Source organism: Gallus gallus, chromosome 14 (assembly GCF_016699485.2).
Source record: "Gallus gallus isolate bGalGal1 chromosome 14, bGalGal1.mat.broiler.GRCg7b, whole genome shotgun sequence".
Classification (NCBI taxonomy): Eukaryota; Metazoa; Chordata; class Aves; order Galliformes; family Phasianidae; genus Gallus; species Gallus gallus.
Window position 1 is genome coordinate 13,337,790 of NC_052545.1, and position 18,411 is coordinate 13,356,200.

General features: G+C 50.4%; 1 protein-coding gene across 2 annotated transcripts in view; it reads left to right on the forward strand.

The window, feature by feature from the left end:
- Positions 1-223: 223 nt before the first annotated feature.
- Positions 224-18,411, forward strand: part of SEC14L5 (SEC14 like lipid binding 5) — a 35,717-nt gene continuing 17,529 nt past the window's right edge. Inside the window, exons 1-5 of one of the 2 annotated variants that reach the window (XM_414710.8) lie at positions 224-323; positions 3,133-3,228; positions 5,108-5,183; positions 17,195-17,344; positions 17,470-17,601. In XM_414710.8, coding sequence (XP_414710.4) covers positions 5,121-5,183; positions 17,195-17,344; positions 17,470-17,601 — 345 coding nt within the window. In that variant the 5' untranslated portion in view covers positions 224-323; positions 3,133-3,228; positions 5,108-5,120. The remainder of the gene's footprint in view (positions 324-3,132; positions 3,229-5,107; positions 5,184-17,194; positions 17,345-17,469; positions 17,602-18,411) is intronic. The other variant, XM_004945423.5, reaches the window with a different exon arrangement.

Below are 18,411 nucleotides of genomic sequence, written 5' to 3' on the forward strand. Positions count from 1 at the left end.
GCTAGCCAAGACCCCAGCAGCGACAAGCCGGGCTCCGAGCACTTCACTACGGTAAAACCGGGGCGGTAAAACCCGGCGAAGCCAGCGGGGCCCGAGCGAGCCGGGGCGGGGAGAGGGGCGGAGCCGCGTCCCGCAGCACAATGGACAGCGCTCTGCGGCGCCGCGTGCGCTGGGGCGGGGCGGGCGCGCGGCGGTTGAAGCGGAGCCGGGGGCGGCGCAGCGCGGAGCCGGGTTGGGGCCGCCGCCGCCGCTGCTCGGCATGGGGCCGGCCGGGCTCCGCCGTGGGCGCGGTGAGGACGCGCGGGGCCGAGGAGGGCGCCTCGGTGAGGGTCGTTGAGGGGCTCGGCTCGCCGTTGAGGGCCGCGGGAGGTGCCGTGCGGCGGGAGGGGGGCCGTGCCGGGGGGCCGAGGGGGGAATTCCGCCCTAATCCCCGGGGACGCGGGGAGGGGCGCTCGTAGCGTGCCGGAATACGGGTGCTGTGGGGCTCCGGGGCTGAGCCCCGCGAGCCGCTACTGCGTGCGTTGATGTATTCGGGTCAGTTCTATAGGAAAGCCCCCCTGGCTTCATGGCAGGGTTAAGCTGTGCGTGTGCTGCTCCCTGCGCCGCGTGGCTCAGCTCCTCCGAGCAGCGCTATTGGTGTGCGGGCAGGGAAAGGGTCGCGCGGTGGCACCGGCTGTGCCCTGCGCTGAGCACGCCTGGGCCCAAGGAAGACACAGCTGTGAGCTTATTGTTCCCTTCCAGCTCGGGGTGTGCTATGAGGCTGAACCTGTTGGGCTGTGCTGTGCTGTCGAGGCATCGCAGACGGGTTTGTCTCTATGTTAAGCTGGGGCACGTCACTGTTGTTACGTTGGAGCTGTTGTGTGCGTGTGGTAGCAGCAGAAAGGGCCCCGTGTCAGCCTCGTGGGTGAGGAGCGAGGGCTGCCCCTCCAGGACACCTTTGCTGCTGCCAGCCGGCAAACTTCAGCTGCCAGGGAGTCGGAGTTTGGCTGTGTGTGAGATAGAGGTCAGCAGCGGTTCTCTGGCGAGAAGATTCCCCACTGAGTATGAGATAAAGGCATAGCAATATTAGGCACGAAGCTGATTTTGATGCTTGCGTGGAGGAAATGGCTCACTCGACAAATATTTGTGAGCAGAATGCTTACGCTGTTCCTTTTTCTCCTTCCCCCCTCGGCCCAAGGCTCTGTTCCCTATTGTGTTGGGCAGAACGTGGAAATGCTGGTGGGCTGTTTACGTTGTCCTCCCTTGGTTGTAACCCACGGCTGGACTCACATCCGTGCAGGGTGGCAGCATGGGGGCCGGGCTCCCTGCAGCTCTGCCCTGCAGCCCTCTGTGCCCCCTCACGTTGCTGTGTGCACACCTCAGGGCTGAGCAGAGGATGGAGCCCTACCTGAGAAGACGTCGGCTTCTAAAAGGCAGCAGAGGTGTCTGCTGGCACCGTTGCGTTCCTTGCATCGAGCTGCAAAAGGCAAAAGCGAGTTTTGGTGTGCGGAAGCTCTAATAAGCATCCTGCAGCTTGGTACCATCTTGTTATTAAGTAGGTGAGGCATCTGTGGCAGCACCTGTGGCAGCAAAAGGCTTTCGAGGCAGAGGAGTGTCGTGCACAGCTTTGTGCACTGATTTGAAGGGGGGATTGAAGGCTGCAGCCCCCCGGAGCCTCCCCTTTCTGGCTGTGAAGTGTCGGTTTGGGGACAGCTGGCTTTCATGTGGCAGAAGACAATTTGAGGAAGTCTGGAACTCCGGCTATTTTCAGCAGGGCTTTGTGAAAGCAAACAAACAGAACCCTCAAAAACCAGAACGAAACGCACGACCTGCTCAGTGGTTTCTCCTCCCGCTGAGAAGGAGCTGCCATGGGTGGGAGAAGTGAATAAAGGCTGTGGCTGCTGAGTTCTGCCACCCAACAGGCAGCGCTGGCTCTGGATGAGAAGCAGGGCTTGTGGGCTTCAATGTGGGGCTTTAGGTATATTTAATTTCTAAGCCCCGTTTCTCATCTCCAACCATCTGGCTGTAGTCTGTCAAGTCAGCCTCTCCTCCAAATAATAGAATAAAAGTTAAGCATATGGAAAACCCCTCAGGTGCCTGCTGGGTGATTCTAAATAAAGTGGAAGCGTGTAGTTAATGTCACTGCCTCTCCTCCCTCCGCTGTGTGTTGCGATGCGCGCTGCCTGCAGGAGCCCTCCCAGGCTCAGCTGATACTCAGTGATAGTTCTGAATGCTGCACGTGCACTTCTTGTCAGGAGCTCACCTTGTCCCTGAAATGCCACCGAAGTTGCAGCGGGGAATCGTGTGCAGTCAGGGGTTGTTTCCTTCTCTCTCCGGTGCAATGCCAGGGGTGTATTCTTGAGCTCATCATTAACTTGCTGCCATGCAGGGTTCGGCTCAGCTGTAGGTGCTGTAGCAGAAAGGCCATGCTGGCCTCTGCAGGGAGCCCCAGCTTACCAAGCCTGCGTGCCATTGGCATTGCTGGCAGCATCGTGGGGTGCTTTATGCAACACGGTAGCTGCTGCCGTCCTATGTGTCCAGGTGTGCAATAGCTGAGGTGCTTCTAACATCTAATTGGGATGGTTACAGGGATTAGCTGGACGTGTTGCTTCAGTGCACCGGCTGCTCCGGTCGGTCTCTCTGAGTTTTTCAGACTGCTCTGGGCTTGGCCGGATCCTGGTGTTACCCAGTGTGTGGCTGCAGGTCTGCCTCTGGGTGTGGGTTTAACCACTGTAAGCCATCAGGCTGCAGGTTACTGAATCACCACTCTTCAGCCCAGTTTCCTCCTGTGTGCTTTTGGCCAGATGCACAAGGTAGAGCAGGCAGCTGGGCTACTGGGGGCTGGAGTGGTGTGGCGGGTTCTTTTGGAGCCAGTTGTATTTCTGTACTTGTGGAGCTGCTCTCTGGTCTTCTTTATAAAGAGGTTGAAAACATCTGTTTATTACTCATGTGAAATACTCAACGACTGCTAAAACAGGTCTTTCTCTCAGAGCTAAAAGCTCCAGGAGGGTGCGTGTCTTTAGCAAACCTGGCTCAGCAGCCCTCTGGTAGCACATGGGAATCCTACATCATTATCACTGCTAATCGTCTGCCTGTATCCCCGTGCACAGAGTCACTACTCTCACTGCCTTCTTTTTCCTTCCCCCCCCCCAGGAGTTCTAGCTGAAGTCCCTCTTGCTTTGAGAAGCAGAATGACTGCTCAGTCTTGAGGAGCGAGCACAGAAGGTCTGCCAGCGCGCCCTTCCCAAGGTATGAAAGGTTTCTAGGGCAGGTGTGAGCTATCAGCTGTCTCTCTCCCACTGCTTCTGTGGGTACAGCTATTGCTGACCCCTTTGCTCCGACTTCCCTCGACTAGAGCAAACCCGTGGCAGGCTGGTGTTGCAGCTGCAGGCTGGCATAGCCACAGAGCAGTCCAAGCAGCGTGGAGAGGGCTGTTCAGCTGCAGCTTGTGCCATCCTGTTGTTCTTCTGCTGCCTTTATCCCCGGGCTGTTGGTAGCTCTAGGCTGCAGCGTCCTGAGGCTTCCTCCTGCAGAGCTCTCTGACCTGTCCCACAGCAGTGCCAGAGTTCCAGGTTTAGCAACCAAGGCTAGAACTGGAAGCAAGATGACAGCTAAAGAGGTGTGACGAGGCTTCTCTTGCTATATTTGCACTTACTCGGAAGGTTCCCGCACAGCGTAGGTATTGCGCTTGCATAATCATATGACAGCGTTGCATTACAAGGTGCCCCATGCCTCTCTTGGCTCGGGTATCTGATATGTGATAGCAGTCTGGGCTTCCGGGCTGTTTGCTTGCTCCAGCTCGGCTCGCTTCACTGCGAGGTGGATGCTGTGCCGATGCCTTCTCTCTGCACTGACTCGCTCTGCGAGGAGCAGCTTTTAGCATCAATAAGGCTCTCAGCCAGCCAGCAAGTCCTGGTTGTTGCTCCCTGGGTAACGTGATCCCCTGTGGAGGAGCTGTCTGACTGTGAGACCCTTCTACAAACGTTCCCTGCTCTCAGGTACCCAAACTTTTTCAAGCCTTTTTCCCCCTCCTCCCTGCTGAATGCTTGGATTTCTGTGTATGATGGCATTTTGCAGCAGTTCTGCTAGGGGAGGATCTGCTGCTGTCTGCCTTTTACGTTGTGTTTCACCTCCAGTTTTTGGCCTGAAATGTCAGGGATAGGTTGTCCTGTGCTCGGACTGTTGAGTTCAGCCATGCTACGCTGCTGCCAAAGGCTGTGTCTGCTTAGCAGTGGAATTTGAGCAGGGCGGAATCAGCATAGTCTCAAACCAGCTGTCCAGTTTGGTGTCTCAGATGGTTTTGGATGGCATTAACGGGAGCAATGCAAAGGATTCTAAAAGAACTGTAGGAAGCAGCCCCGTAACCTTTCTTAACAGTTTATGTTTCCTTGAGATGCCCATTACTGATGCGTATTTAAGGGTTAAAACCTCAGCAGAAGAGTGTGAGGGAGGAATCCTGATGAGAACAGTGAGAGGTGGCTTGGAGAAATGAAACACTGAGAGCTGAATTGTTTCCATTGCATGCAGTTATTCCCTCAATTCAGCTGGAGGCAGTGGGCATTCAGGCAGTGGGATGTGATTGCAAGCTTAGCATCAGGCGTGTTCTCTAAGCATGCTGTTTCCTTTTCCTTTCTCTCAGTGGGTTAAAGCAGCTGAATGCTACTTTGAGCACAGAAGTATTTAAAACAATACACACGAAGCTGTGCAAACTTTCAGTAGGAGGAATTTTGCATAATGGTATCAAACTTAATGCAGAAGATAGAACTGGGGGGGGAAATAAAGAATTGCCATCTAAGCTTTTGCAGGGTCCCTAGGAGAGGCTTCTTTCTCCAGGTTCTGGCTTTACATCTCTGTTTGTGCTTTAATTATTGCGAGTTTTGTTTGAGCTGTAAGTGGAAGTAGTGTTGGGAAGCAGCAAAGGACTCTGCTGCGTGCTGGGCTGGGGCTGCGCTCGCCTACCTGCCTTCCTTCCCTCACTGACTTGCAGAGTGAGGCCAGGCAGCAAACAGACCTAAAATCCATCTGTGGGAGAGAGTTAAGGCTTCTGGGTCTGCTCATGAACACTGTTAGAATGCATTAAGGTTAGTTATCAGGGATCCGAAATCATCCAATTTGATTTGTATTACAGGTGCGTGCTGAAGATGGTGCAGAAATACCAGTCCCCAGTTCGAGTCTACAAATACCCTTTTGAGCTCGTCATGGCAGTGAGTAAATGCTCAGCACTTCTACTTCTCCAGCTGTTACGGGCTGCGGCCTCAGGCCAGTGGGAGGTGGGGACTGCAGCGTGGTTAGCTTATCTTGTCTAGAGGGAATGGCTTCAAGCTGTGCCAGGGAAGATTGAGGCTGGACGTTAGGAAAGCCTACTTCTCTGAAAGGGTGGTCGGGCACTGCACTGGGCTGCCCACAGAGGTGGTGGAGTCAGCGACCCTGGAGGTGTTCAAGGAACCTTTGGCCGTTGTGTTGAGGGACGTGGTTTAATGAGAACTGTTGGTGGTGGGTGGGTGGTTGGACTGGGTGATCCTGTGGGTCTTTCCCAACCTCTCTCTAGATCCGATCCCAATCAGTATCAGGCTGCCCAGAGAGGCTGTGGATGCCCCGTTCATCCCTGGAGGTGTTCAAGGCCGGGTTGGATGTGGCCCTGGGCAGCCATGCTTCCATGCTTCCATGCGTATTCTTGCAAGGTTTTGTTTGGTAACCTCTGTTGAGTATTTCAGTCTTCAGTCTGGGGATCCGTGAGACTCAGTGTTTGACACTTCCAGTCTGGTCTTTTCTTCCCTGCTCAACAAGGGTACCAGTTTTCTTTGGTCATGCAGGGATCTCAGTTGGAAGGTGGAAAGCTGCAGAGTGAAAGTAGTTGAAGCCATCTCTACGAATGGAAGGGAGAGCCCAACACAGGGCATTGCGTTCCTTTTGGCAGCATTGCCTTGCCTAGATTCCAGGCAAATAAGTGCCATGCGATGCGTTTTATCCAAAGCAGGCTCCAGCCTTCTGATTCGACAGCTAAAATTGAAGGGGAGATTCTATGCTTCGTCCTCAGTGTGGTTAAAAGGCAGCAGCAGTTCCTCAGCTCCAAGCAGGTGCCATTCCCTTGGATGCTCCCTCATTATCAAGGCCTGTCAGCCTTTCTTTCTCACAGTTGGGCTCCCACCCCCCACAGTTTTCCCTCTTTTTTTTCTCCTTCCAATCCTGTCTACGTTTGCTGTGTCTGGTAGCAGCTAAGCCAGTAACTTATATAGATATAGATGTGATATAGATGTGCCTGCAATCAGCCTACGGTCGATGTTTGTGGTGGTGAAACTTTTGTAGCTTTGTTTTTCTGTTCTCCCAGTGCATTCTGTGTTAGCATTAGATACCAGTGCTTGTTATGGAGGTACTTGGCTCTATGTATGCCTCTCTGTGTTCTCGCTGTCTGTCTTAGTAGGATAACCCTCGCTAGATGCCCATCGATAGATTGGCTGCTCATCCAGCGAGCTGCCTTTAGACAAATCCTTTGTAAGCTTGTTAGCAGAATGCCTAAGGGCTGGGGTTTGATGGGTTTCTTTTTCAAGTGGTTTAGCTTCGTTTGCTTCCAGTTTCTCAACGTGACGGAATTTAACATTCCCTGGGATTTCAAGGCTGGGATTGTAAATGTCATCCTTTAGGAGCTCAGCGAGCTCGAATTGCTGCTACCTTAGCAAAGTTATTAGTCCTCTTATAAAGATTAAGTTACTTGCTCCAAGGTCACCCAGAGGACTGTGTGGTAGTGTAGGGAACTGAATATAGACCCTGTAGGCCCTCTCTAATCTCCTGTGGAAAATCACGTGTCCACAGCAGGATCTGCATTATTGCAAAGACTGACATATGGAAGGATTGCGAAGGCAGTGGCTGAGCCTGGTGGCAGTGCACGCAGGCCAGACTGGATGCAGGCTTCAGTTATCGTGTTTGATGTGTTTGGATGGAGCCCTCCATTTGTGTGGAGGCAGTGTGGATCTCACCGGGCTGTCAGGCAGTAGCTGTCAGTTGCTGGAAGTTTTGCAGGCAGTGTAGGCGTACGGCAAAGCTGTTTTGCTCCTCAGCACATGGCATTGCTGTTAATCTGCCTCAACATAAATCTGACAGCAGCTTCCTCAGTTCTGGGAACCTTATATTCAGCTGCTTTCATCTCTCCTCCTCAAATGCTTTCTGTGAGCCTTTGGAGTGCAGCGGGCTCATACTGAGGTTGGTGTCAGGAAGGGAAGGATGGTGTGAGTAAATTCCCAGACATCTCCCTATTTTAAGGGTCCCTATGCACTGATAACATTTGTAATGGAGAGAGTGAGGCTACTGGAACTCCATACAAGGCTATGGAGGCAAGGAGGGTTCTCCCCCAGGATCTCTGATGCTTGGACCTTACTGTAGGAAATGATGCACGTGCTTCCTTCAGTTACAAGGACCAGAGAAGTCAGGTGGCTGTAGCCAAATGATTCACTGCATCCTGGCCTTGTTAAAAGGCATTGTGTTTCCCATGCCTTTTGTTGAACCCTGCCACCAGGAACGTGATTCATCTTGCTGGGGCTTGCACGGTGCACATTGTGCAGCTCATCTTCAAGACAGCGCAGGGCTGTGTGTGACAGAAGAGCCTGTGCTTTCACTGTTAATACCTTTATTATTGTGTATCTCTGGGTAATTGCCTATGGATTTACACTCTACTGGTTACTAAGGCTTCTGCTGCTGGCGTTCTGGCATGGGCAGGCAGTAAATCTGACACAACTACAGTCCTTCACACCACATTCCCCTTCTTGCTCTTCGCTAGTCCCGTGCATCTGAGAAATAAGAAGGAATATAAAGGCTTAGCAAGCATCTCCTGGTCATGCACGAGTTTTAGTTGTTTTTTCCTCTTGCTATAGAAGAGTGCTCCCTTCTTATTAAACAGAGGATCACCTTCTCACACTTGTCCACATCCGCAGAAGTGATTTTCACATGCTTTGTTCCTATTCTGTGCTTGCATCAATGGATCACAAATTTGCTCTTCAAATTATAGCCAGTGCCTGACATCTCTGACTTGGGAAGAGCCTTCACTGTTCTTGTCATCCTGCCTGATTCTTCCTTTCCCATTTTGTCTTTCCCATCCCTTTCCTTTCCCCTCTCAGGTGTAGCTGTTCATTCCAATGGGTTGTCCACCAACGTGTGGTGTTGACTTTGGGCGTGCGAGTCCATACTGTCTAATTGTACAGGAAACAAGGCTAAGAGAGACTGGATTGTTCACATTATTTGTTGCCAGTGAATTATTAGCTCAGGTATGGAGGGGATTCTTTTCCTGTTAATTTTAGTAGTGCATTCAGCCCGTTACACTTGCAGTTTGCATCTACCATATTTAAATGCTATGTAGTATACCCTAATTTTGCTTTGTTTCCCATGCTACAGGCCTGAAATAGCTGTGCACTCTCATTTGGTCTTCTACACTTCATGTGCAGTTTTAATTGCGGCCATGATGGTGTAAAGGACGAGCTTCAAGGCAGCACTTCTGTCAATTATTTGGTCCTCTCACTGCATTTATGATGCACTTCGTATTCAACTCTTATTGCTACTAATGGCGGTTAATGGTTTCTATTAAGAGAAATGGCCTTTCTGCACAGAAGTCCCTCAGCCTTTAAGGTCTGGTAGGGACAGCTCATCACCTTCCCTCTGTGTTGGTCTGCAAATAGGAATGTGGCTGTGTAAGGTCCTGCTCTGCCAGCTGTACTTCCAAGCAGTGCCATCACTCTTTCCTAGCTGTAGAGGCAATACAGTGTTCTTTGCCTCTGCTTGATCTGAAGCTGATTATTTTTCAGGTAAGATTAACTTAATGGATCCGTGGTGGTGTACACTTCTGCATCTCTTCAGTGTGGTTTGAGTGCTGGCTGGCAAGCTTAGTTCAGGCTGCAAATGTGGCAGTTTTTATCTCAGAAATGACTTCACATTGAAGGGTTTCTCATTTACACCAGTTGAGGATCTGGCCCACGGTTGTATGCAAGGCTCAAACATCCAGTGCAACTAAAACCAGAATGCATTTAGCACATTGGCTTTATGCAGAGGCTGATTAAGCCCTGGCACACTGTGCACGCTCTGCTCTCTGACGCTGTGTTTCCTAAAGCATTCAGTGTTTCACTGGCTGGTGCAGAGATTCTCTTGCAACAGAGCATCTAAGCCTTCCTGTGCCAGGTGGGTACTGCAGTTTGGCCCAGACAGCTTGCAGTGCACTTTGGTAACAGTGAGAATGGTGTGTGAAAGCAGTGCGGTGTACGAGCAGAACGATGTCTAGCAAGATTGGTGTTAGCTGTGAGGGGGTGTTTGGTGTGACAAGTTCAGCGTGCCTTCACAGCCCATCTGGGTCTCGGAAAGGCTGCTGCTGTTGTGCTGCATCAGATGTGCAGATCGGCTGTCAGCTACAGTGCAGTATCTTACAGTGCCTACAGCACAGATGCACCGCAGAATACACGGTTGGGCCTTGCTGTATACTTAATTATAATTACAGACTCCCCAGCCGGAGCTCCAAGACGTCATTAATCTGGGAACATCCCAGGCTGATTTTTAAACAAAGTAGAATCTCAACCAAGATATTTGCTGCTGGTTCACAGCTTTCAAGCGTGAGCCCCGGAAAAAGAAAGAGCACTTGCTGCAGGGAGAACAGAGCGGCTTCTGGCAGCTGGAATGCTTCACAAGCACAGAACAGCAATGGTGCAGCTGTGCAGGGTTGGAGGAGGTTTGAGGGTTGGAGGGCTGAGGGTTGGAGGAGGGCTCTAAGTGCAGCCCTAGTGCAGTGCCATTGAGGATGTGCAATGCCTGCTGCCCACTGTGTCCTTGGGCAGCCAGACATGAGGTGTGGTAGAGCTTTGCAGCCTTCATGGCCAGTGCTCAAAGGCTCCTTTGGAGCAGCTGAGGTAGATAATGACACAGATTTCAGATGGAAATGAGATATCTGATGGGCAGCGCCCTAGAGATTGGGAAAGAATCAAGGTGCGAGGAGGAAGCTGTTTTAAAATAGCTTCTCTTTGATGCTCAGTCCCTGTAATATGTGACATGAAACGTCCCAGTAGTCATCCAAGCACCAGTTGAGAAATGGGTGCTTCCCTATGAAAGGGAATGTACTCCCTGTAGCAGGATTGTTATGTATACAGAACGTGCCTACTGAGTGCAGGCAAATCATCTTTGGATCCAGGTGGTCTGTCTTCAACCATTGTCCATGCTGGTGTTTTAAAGGAAGGCAGCTTCCCTTGCCTCTTCACTTGCCATGCTTTGAAGGAAGGCTCGTTGTGACTGTCAGAAGGCATTGGGTTAACTTTCCGTGTGCTTACAGAGGATCTCGTGTTGACTCAAGATGTGATGCTTTGGTGTGACTTGATGGCTTGAAACTGTGCTGTCAAGATACACTATAAATATCCCATCATCTTACTGCTGAGAAGCATTTGGCAGCAGAGTTCTGAAAGTAATGATTCCCGTGTCAGCTGGGCTAATTCTTCACAGCTGTATTCAGTTGTTCAGTCCCTGTGCCCCACACCTCCTCCTCAAGTTATTAAGCAGGCTGAGAGTGAGCAATAGTCAGGCTGAGTATAGAGCTGACATTTCTCTTGAGATTATGGTGTGGGACGCTTCCCCTTGGGCAAGCAGATGATGTTTACCACAGCTGCTGGAAGTGGATAGAAGTGCTTATTTGGATTTCTGGAGACAAGATGCTGGCGGTATCCATGTGCCATGGTCTGCTGAGTGTGCGCAGTGGGCATCGTACAGGTCATAGAATCATATCATAGAATGTCCTGGGTTGAAAAGGACCACAATGACCATCCGGTTTCAACCCCCTGCTATGTGCAGGGTCACCAACCAGCAGCCCAGGCTGCCCAGAGCCACATCCAGCCTGGCCTTGAATGCCTCCAGGGATGGGGCATCCACAGCCTCCTTAGGCAACCTGTTCAGTGCATCACCACCCTCTGGGTGAAAAACTTCCTCCTCATATCCAACCCAAACCTCCCGTCTCAGTTTAAACCATTCCCCCTTGTCCTATCACTGTCCATCCTCATAAACAGCCGTTCCCCCTCCTGTTCATACACTCCCTTCAAGTATTGGAAGTCCCTTTGACAGACTTACAATGCCAGTGCTAAGACTCCATTAGCTTGGCAGGGGTGGTTTAGGAATGGATGAACCCACCACCTTGTGTGGATTTGGAGACTAATTGGATCATTTGAAGAACCTGTATGGGGCTGTCCATGTTTTCTTTGCTCGCCTGCTCCAGGTGCAACATGGAATCTTTATTGCCTTGGCGTAGGATTTGTTTCTCAAGGTTCATTTGAGGAGTGCATTCTGGGGCTGGGATGGATGAGCTCTGAACACATCTCCTTATTGCAAGGAGATGCAATACAGCTGGAGGTTCAGCTTGTATTCCAGTCATGTCTAGAAGACTTTTTTCTCTTCTACTGAATGTATAAGTATAGAAGTTAAATAACAAACTCTTGAGCAGGGAATAAAATAGGTGAGAGAGCTTGGAACCATCATCCAAGGTTAAATCTCAAACCGTGTGGCTTTTCTTAAGTTCCTAAGCACAGCGGCCTGTCCAAATTTGACCCCGAGTTTACATAAATCATCCACAGTCCTTACAGCTGCTTCTGGCAACAACAGATTGTCGTGCCAACCAAGCATTAGTTTGTGAGCCAGCCTTTTTGATTTGGGGCTGGTTCACTGAGCAGCCTGCATGTGATGTAACGCTTGATTGCTGTGTTTTGCTCTTTAAGGTGTTAGTCACCCGAGATGTCTGCTTCCTGGCCTTCCTAGCTCTGTGCACCTTGCCTCTTTCTGCAATAGGCAGTGGCAAACATGCCCAACCACGTAGCAGTCATTCCTGGATAAGGCATTGCTTCCGTGGCTGCTGCAAAGGCCATTGCGTTGTGTTGTTTGTGACTTGAAGTGCTCCATCACCAGGCTTTTAACTCTTCATGAGGGTAGATAACGGCAGGACAAGGGGAAATGGTTTGAAGTTGAAGGAGGGAAGATGTAGGTTGGATGTCAGGGGGAAGTTCTTTGCAGAGACAGTGGTGGGGTGCTGGAACAGCTGCCCAGAGAGGCTGTGGGTGCCACGTCCATCCCTGGAAGTGTTCAAGGCCAGGTTGGATGGAGCCCTGGGCAGCCTGGGCTGGTATGAGATATGGAGGTTGGTGGCCCTGTGTGTGGTGTAGGGGTTGGAGCTTCATGATCCTTGAGGTCCTTCCAACCCAAGCGATTCTCTGATAAGCAGGGGGGAATACTGTATCAGAGTGGCTTGGAGGGGGTAATGTTTCTTCTCAGGCAGGAAATTGGGCACAGTGGTAATTTCCCAAGTTAGCTCTGTGCAGCTGCAGTGCACGTCCTGCTTTTAGTAAGCGTGCCCTGTCAGTTGTGCCTGTGTTGTAATGTGCATCTGGTGCTCCCTGAATTGTTCCATTCACCCAAATCTGAAGGAATGAGACAAACGTTTGGCTGCAGTCCGGGCAGGCAGAGCACTGGTCCGTGTTCCTAGCCTGGATAACTGCAGTCCAGTGGACCTCTGGCAAATCAAAACTGGCTTCCCTCAGCTCCAAAAGTCTGTTATGCTTCTCTGCGGGTTGTAGTGATTAAGAAGCAAATGGGTTGTTGTCTGGTGAATGTGTGTGCAGAACCTTTGTTTTCCTTTCTGCGTTAGGCTAAGTAGTAGGAGGGTCTCCTGGATGAAATAACTCTTTCCTGGAATGCCATAACCTGAAAATACCTGAATCTGGAGATAACCATCTCTCATTAGAGCTAGTGGAAAGGTAGAATAAACTCCTCCAGTTCCTACTTAAAAGTGATGAGTGGTCCTGTCTTGCTCTTGCATCCCTTTCCAAAAGGATGATGGTCTTGATATCGTATCTCCTATTTCCCCATCCACCTGAACATAGATGTGTTTTTCTTTCACCTCATCCTCAGTTTGGGTTTGGAGGTGTTTTGTTTCAAGCAGTAATTCAGTGCTTGGACTTCCCCACTGTTTGTGATCCCTAGGCCTCTGTTGTGTGATTGACTTCAAGGTCTCTTGCTAGAGAGGTTGTTGAAACCTGCGGAGGAGAAACAGGAGTAGCTGTTATAAAGGATCACAGAGTTGTTTGAGTTGGAAGGGACTCCTAAAGGCCATCTGGTCCAATTCCCCTACATGAACAGGGGCACCCACAGCTCCATCAGTGCTCAGAGCCCATCCAGTCTGACCGTGGGTGTCTCCAGGAACAAGGCACCCATCACCTCTCTGGGCAGCCCGTGCTGGTGTCTCACCACCTGTATTGTAACAAACTTCTTCCTTATATCCAACCCAAATCTCCCTTCATTTAATTTGAAACCATTTCCCCTTGTCCTGTCACAGCAGACCCTGCTAAAGACTCCGTCCCCCTCCTTAAAGCCCCCCTTTAGCTACTGAAGGGCCATGATCAGCTCTCCCCACAGCCTTCTCTTCTCCGTGCTGCGCAGCCCCAGCTCTCAGCCTGTCCCACAGGAGAGGTGTGATTTCAGTCTGATGGAGATGACTACGAAGATTTAAATGGCACCTGTATGTTTGTCAGATGGTGGCATACAGTCCACCACCAAAGGACAGCACGGCGCTGGTTTTGCAGCAAGAAGACAGAGACAAAACCTCTTGGTTTAGAGTAGGGCACTGATGGGCCTGAGCCACCATCTCTTGTGGTGGTTTGGGGAATGAAGAGGGGATGTAAATCTGAACTCTGAATGAAAGAATTCCTGTAAGCTGTGGTGTTGAGAGGGTTTGCTTGGTTCACCACGCATGCACAGCGCTCAGGTTTGCCTGGACAGCTCCTGCAGCCATGCTGAAGGGTTTTCTTCCAGTCCAAGCTAGTGTGAAGTCCATAGCAGAGTCTGATGATGCTGGAAAGAAGAGCCCAAGGCAGGATTCAGGGCGATGTGCTGGCTTGGTTGGGTGGGAGGATTTGCAGGAGGTGTGCAAAGTGCAAGCTGGTGCTGCCTGACAGTGCTAATCCCTGTAGGATTTAGGGTTGGGGGGTGAGGGAGGGGGGAGCAGCTTCACCAAGCCATTCTTTTCCTTTTATTCCTTTAATACAATGCTGAGTGCTTTGGTCATCACAGTGCTCGTCTTAAAGTGCAGTGAGTATGCACTGAGGGAAAAACAGTGGCACAGGAGTGCTGTAATTGCTGCAGCAGAGGAGGGAGACAAGTTGTAGTTGCTGTGCACTCATCAGTGCAGAGTTGCTGCAGCGCGGAGATGAGAGCACATGCAGATGGATTAGCAGCTGAAGTATTAAAACAAGCTAATAATAAATCCCTGTGCCTTTCATTTGACTGGGCTGTGGCTGTTCACGTTGCAAAATCATGGAGGAGGAGAAAATAACGACCACTTCTGGTGCTGGATGGGGGAAAAAAGCTGACGTTTGTGCCCTGATTTCCCTCAGTTTCTCTGCTGGAGCAGAAATGTGCCGTTCTGTAGATGCTGATCCCGATATGAGGATACTGGGTGCTCGTGGTGGAGGGCTCCTGATAGCTCACCCTCTGCAGTGGTGAGAGATTCAGCATGTTGACAGTGTAACTTCATTGTGGGTGCATCGTGGTGCTTCAGCTGTCCTTCATGTGATCTTGGGCATCTTTGGTCTGCTGTATTTTTAGAGTTGTTGCTGCGCAGAGAAGATTAGCAAAGGGCTTAATAGCAGTGTGTGAAAGGGGTTCTTTCTCAAACATGGAAGTGTTCCACCTCTGCAGGTGATGGGGTTGGGCTGTTGTCCTTGTTATAGCACCACGGTTGTGCATAGATGTGTGCATCTGCTTCCAAAACTGAGGCTGGCTGCCCTGTTAATAGCTGACCTGATCTTGGTTCTGCAAGATGTAATGATGGAGTATTAGGAAGCCTGGCTCCAGCTGGGTCCAGCACATCCTCAGTGGAGGGAGGAACAGCTGTGTTGAGATCCTGGGGCCTCATCTTCAAACAGAACCAGAGGTACCTGGGCTCAATGGAGTTGTGTGGAGCTCCGGATTTGCCATGGTGGTCTCTTAGTGGCGATGAAGCACTCACAGGTCTGTATTCCAGGCACAGCTGCTGAAGCGGGGCTTTGGGGCGATAGCTGTGCTTTGATTGCTCACCATCCGGTGGAAGAACAGCTCTCGTTTCTCTGCAGACCCCCTCACGAGTGTTGATGGTACGGCTGCAGCCCTGGAAGAGAGGAGGAATAGAGGCTGCCTTTGCTATACTGAGCTTTTCAGTCTGCCTGCTTTGTACTTCTTCAGTCTGTGGGGAATGAGCAAAACCTTCAGCCAGCCTTAATACTGGCTAGGGGAAGAGATGTGGGGTTGGCTCAGCCCTTTTCTTGTGGTCAATCCTTGTTCACTGAACGTCCTTTTAGGATAGGATGTTCAGTTGTGCTCCTAGCAAGTGTGTTCAGGGCACACGTGAGGAGTGACCCATTCAAACAGCATCCTTCAGTAGGGCCAAACTTCACAGAATGGCTTAGCATTATAACGAGTTCAGCTTCTTGAAGCACTGGGTTTGCTTTCAGTACATGGAGCCGTGCAGGTTGGTGCTGCAAACAGTCACTTGCTATGCAAAGCTTTATGTTCATCTAAAATATGTTAATTTTTCCTTAAGGTTAGAAGGGAAGTGCTGGAGTGGAGGTCTCGGGTACAGCAACAGTCCTCCTACAGATAGAGCAAAGCAAGCAGAGCATTGCTTAGTGACTTGGAGAGGGAGTGTTCGAGGCTTTGCTTATGGCTGGAACTCCAGCTAATAACCTGCTTTCGCTTTCCTCACGATACGGCCATCTGAAATAACTTCTGTTCTGAGGCCTGGGATCAGGAGATAGGAAACGTGTCCTTAAGTGCCTGAGCTATTTTAAGAGCAGGTATTTTTCCCAGCACCAGGGTACACGAATGCACGCTGGGCCGTCCAACCTATCAAACTGCTGTGGGAGCAGAGAACGCAGCCAGCCCTGAGCAGGTTTGTTGTGCTGGGCTGACCTCAGTGATTATCACATTAATAATTCTGAGGGAAGATGGGGAGATAGCAGCGTTTTGCAGATGGTGGGGCTCTCTGCGGCATCACAGCAGACATATTTTGTGACCAAATTGGTGCAGCTGTCCGTGAGTGTGTGATGGAAAGGGAGCAGCACAGGTTATCCCGCAGTCACGGTTGTAGCTGAATCCTGGGCTTCTTACGCAGCATCTGCTCATGTTGCTTCAGTTATATGGTTGCAATAGCAGCCCAGTGTGCAAGGTGCTTTCCTGAAATGAAAGGAAAATGTTCCATCCAGCAAAGATCTTGAGATGTAAGGAGAGAGATTGACAAGTGGGGGAAGACGAGCAACAGTAGGTAACTGTGCGTGTGAACTTCATTTGCTGCAAGTGCCATGGAGACTGCATTTCTTCTTTCCTTTTTTCTTCTATTTTTTTTCCAAGAGCTGATAAAGAACCTTTGGATAAAGGGCTTTTTGGGAGGAGGAGAGCGAATTAAAGCAAAGAAGGCTTCAGAGCTAGGACAGAATTATGGGTGGATCGTGGTAAACTGAGTAGCCAGCAATTGCTGGTCTTACCCTTGGTAGCCTGCAGCATCCATAATGGATTGCCACACCACGTTTTTAGGACAAAGGAGCACTAAATATTTCATAACAGTTTCTTTGTACAGGCAATATATCTGCCTGGGATGTTGTCAGCTCTGGGTCAAGTCCGTAGATGGCAGACATCAGCATAGCTGGCCTGATGTGATAGCTGAGGATTCTGTTCCTCATGTTCAAGGTTTGGTTCCCTTCCCACTACTTGTTAACAACGTGGTTTTGTTTCTGCTTTGCATGGGAAAGAAAAGAGATGTGAAGACACGCTTAGCTGCGTGACTGGCACGAGTGGATGCCAGTGGTGTTTATATGTATTTGGATTTAACTTCACCCCCTTCGTTGGTTCCCCTTTTATCAGAGAAGAAAGACATCTCTGTGTTGGGCTCTTGCTGTAAGGGAAACAAGTAGAACCGTAGAATGGCTTGGGTTGGAAGGGACCTTAAAGATCTTCTTGTCCCAACCTCCCTGCTCTGGACAGGGTTGCCAACCATTAGAGCAGGCACCAGATCAGGTGTTAGATAGGCAGCCCAGGGCTCCGTCCAGTCTGGCCTTAAACACCTCCAGGGATGGGGCATCTACAGCTCCTCTATAGGCAACCTGTGTAATTCACAGCCATTCAGTCAATCTGGCCAGAAGCAGAAATATATAGATATGTATTTTACTTCAGCTCTATCTTTTACTTCCAGGCCTATGAAAAGCGCTTTCCTACGTGTCCGGAGATCCCAGTCTTCCTAGGAAGTGAAATCCTGCATGAATCCAAAAGCGACGATGGGGCTATCCATATCATTGAGCGGAGCTGCAAACTGAACGTGGACGCTCCTAGGCTGCTAAAGAAGGCAAGTGGCATCCAAGGGACACCGAGTGCTGGGCTTTGTTGGCTGGTTCAGATCAGCGGAGGTTCCTAAAGCTGTTCTTTCTCTCTTCCTCTTATTTTTCCCTTCTGGTTCTCCATCCTTCCCAGATTGCAGGGGTGGAGTACGTGTTCTTCATACAGAAAAACACAGTGAACTGGAAGGAGCGAACTCTCCGCATTGAAGCCCACAATGAGACCTTTGCCAACCGTGTTGTCGTCCTCGAGACGTGCAGCTACTCAGTAAGTGCCTTCATCCTATTTGTCTGCAAGGGGACTTATTGAAAGCCACGTGCTAATGCTTAAGGCAACGTTTCTTGAGTGAATTTGGGCACTGGGGGGCTGTGCGCTACAATTAGATAACGGAAGGCTGTTGGGTTTTGGGGAACAGGCCTTCTCCAGTGCTTTTGTGGAGCCTGGGAAGCTTCCTGAAGCTGACTGTTCTTCTGTAATTGGAGCGTTAGGATCTAAAGTGAGAGCAGAAAACGCGAGCGGTGCTCCAGAATTGACAGCGTTCCCTGGATTTCTTTCAAGTTGAAATTTGGGTTGTTAAAGCACTGGGAGCTTGGATGCATGTCTAGATTTGGGTATTTAGGAAGAAACCTGCATTGCCAGGGAAGCTTGGCAACTAAACTCATCTTTTTGCCTGCAAGTGGAAGCTTTAGCATCTATCTTATTAACATCTATCTTATCACGATCTTCTTGCTCTAAACATAGAGTCATAGTCATAGAATGGCCTGGGTTGCAAAGGACCACAATGCTCATCCCGTTCCAACCCCCTGCTATGTGCAGGGTCGCCAACCAGCAGCCCAGGCTGCCCAGAGCCACATCCAGCCTGGCCTTGAATGCCTGCAGGGATGGGGCATCCACAGCCTCCTTGGGCAACCTGTTCAGTGCGTCACCACCCTCTGGGTGAAGCGTGGAGAAAGGTCTTATTTTGTGGCCTGGGAGCCTTGCTTTGTGTCTGTACCTTCAGCAGCAGTGCGCCATTTCACTGTAATTGTGCTATTAGGGATCAGTCACCATTAAACAGCTTCACCTGTTTCTTGAAGC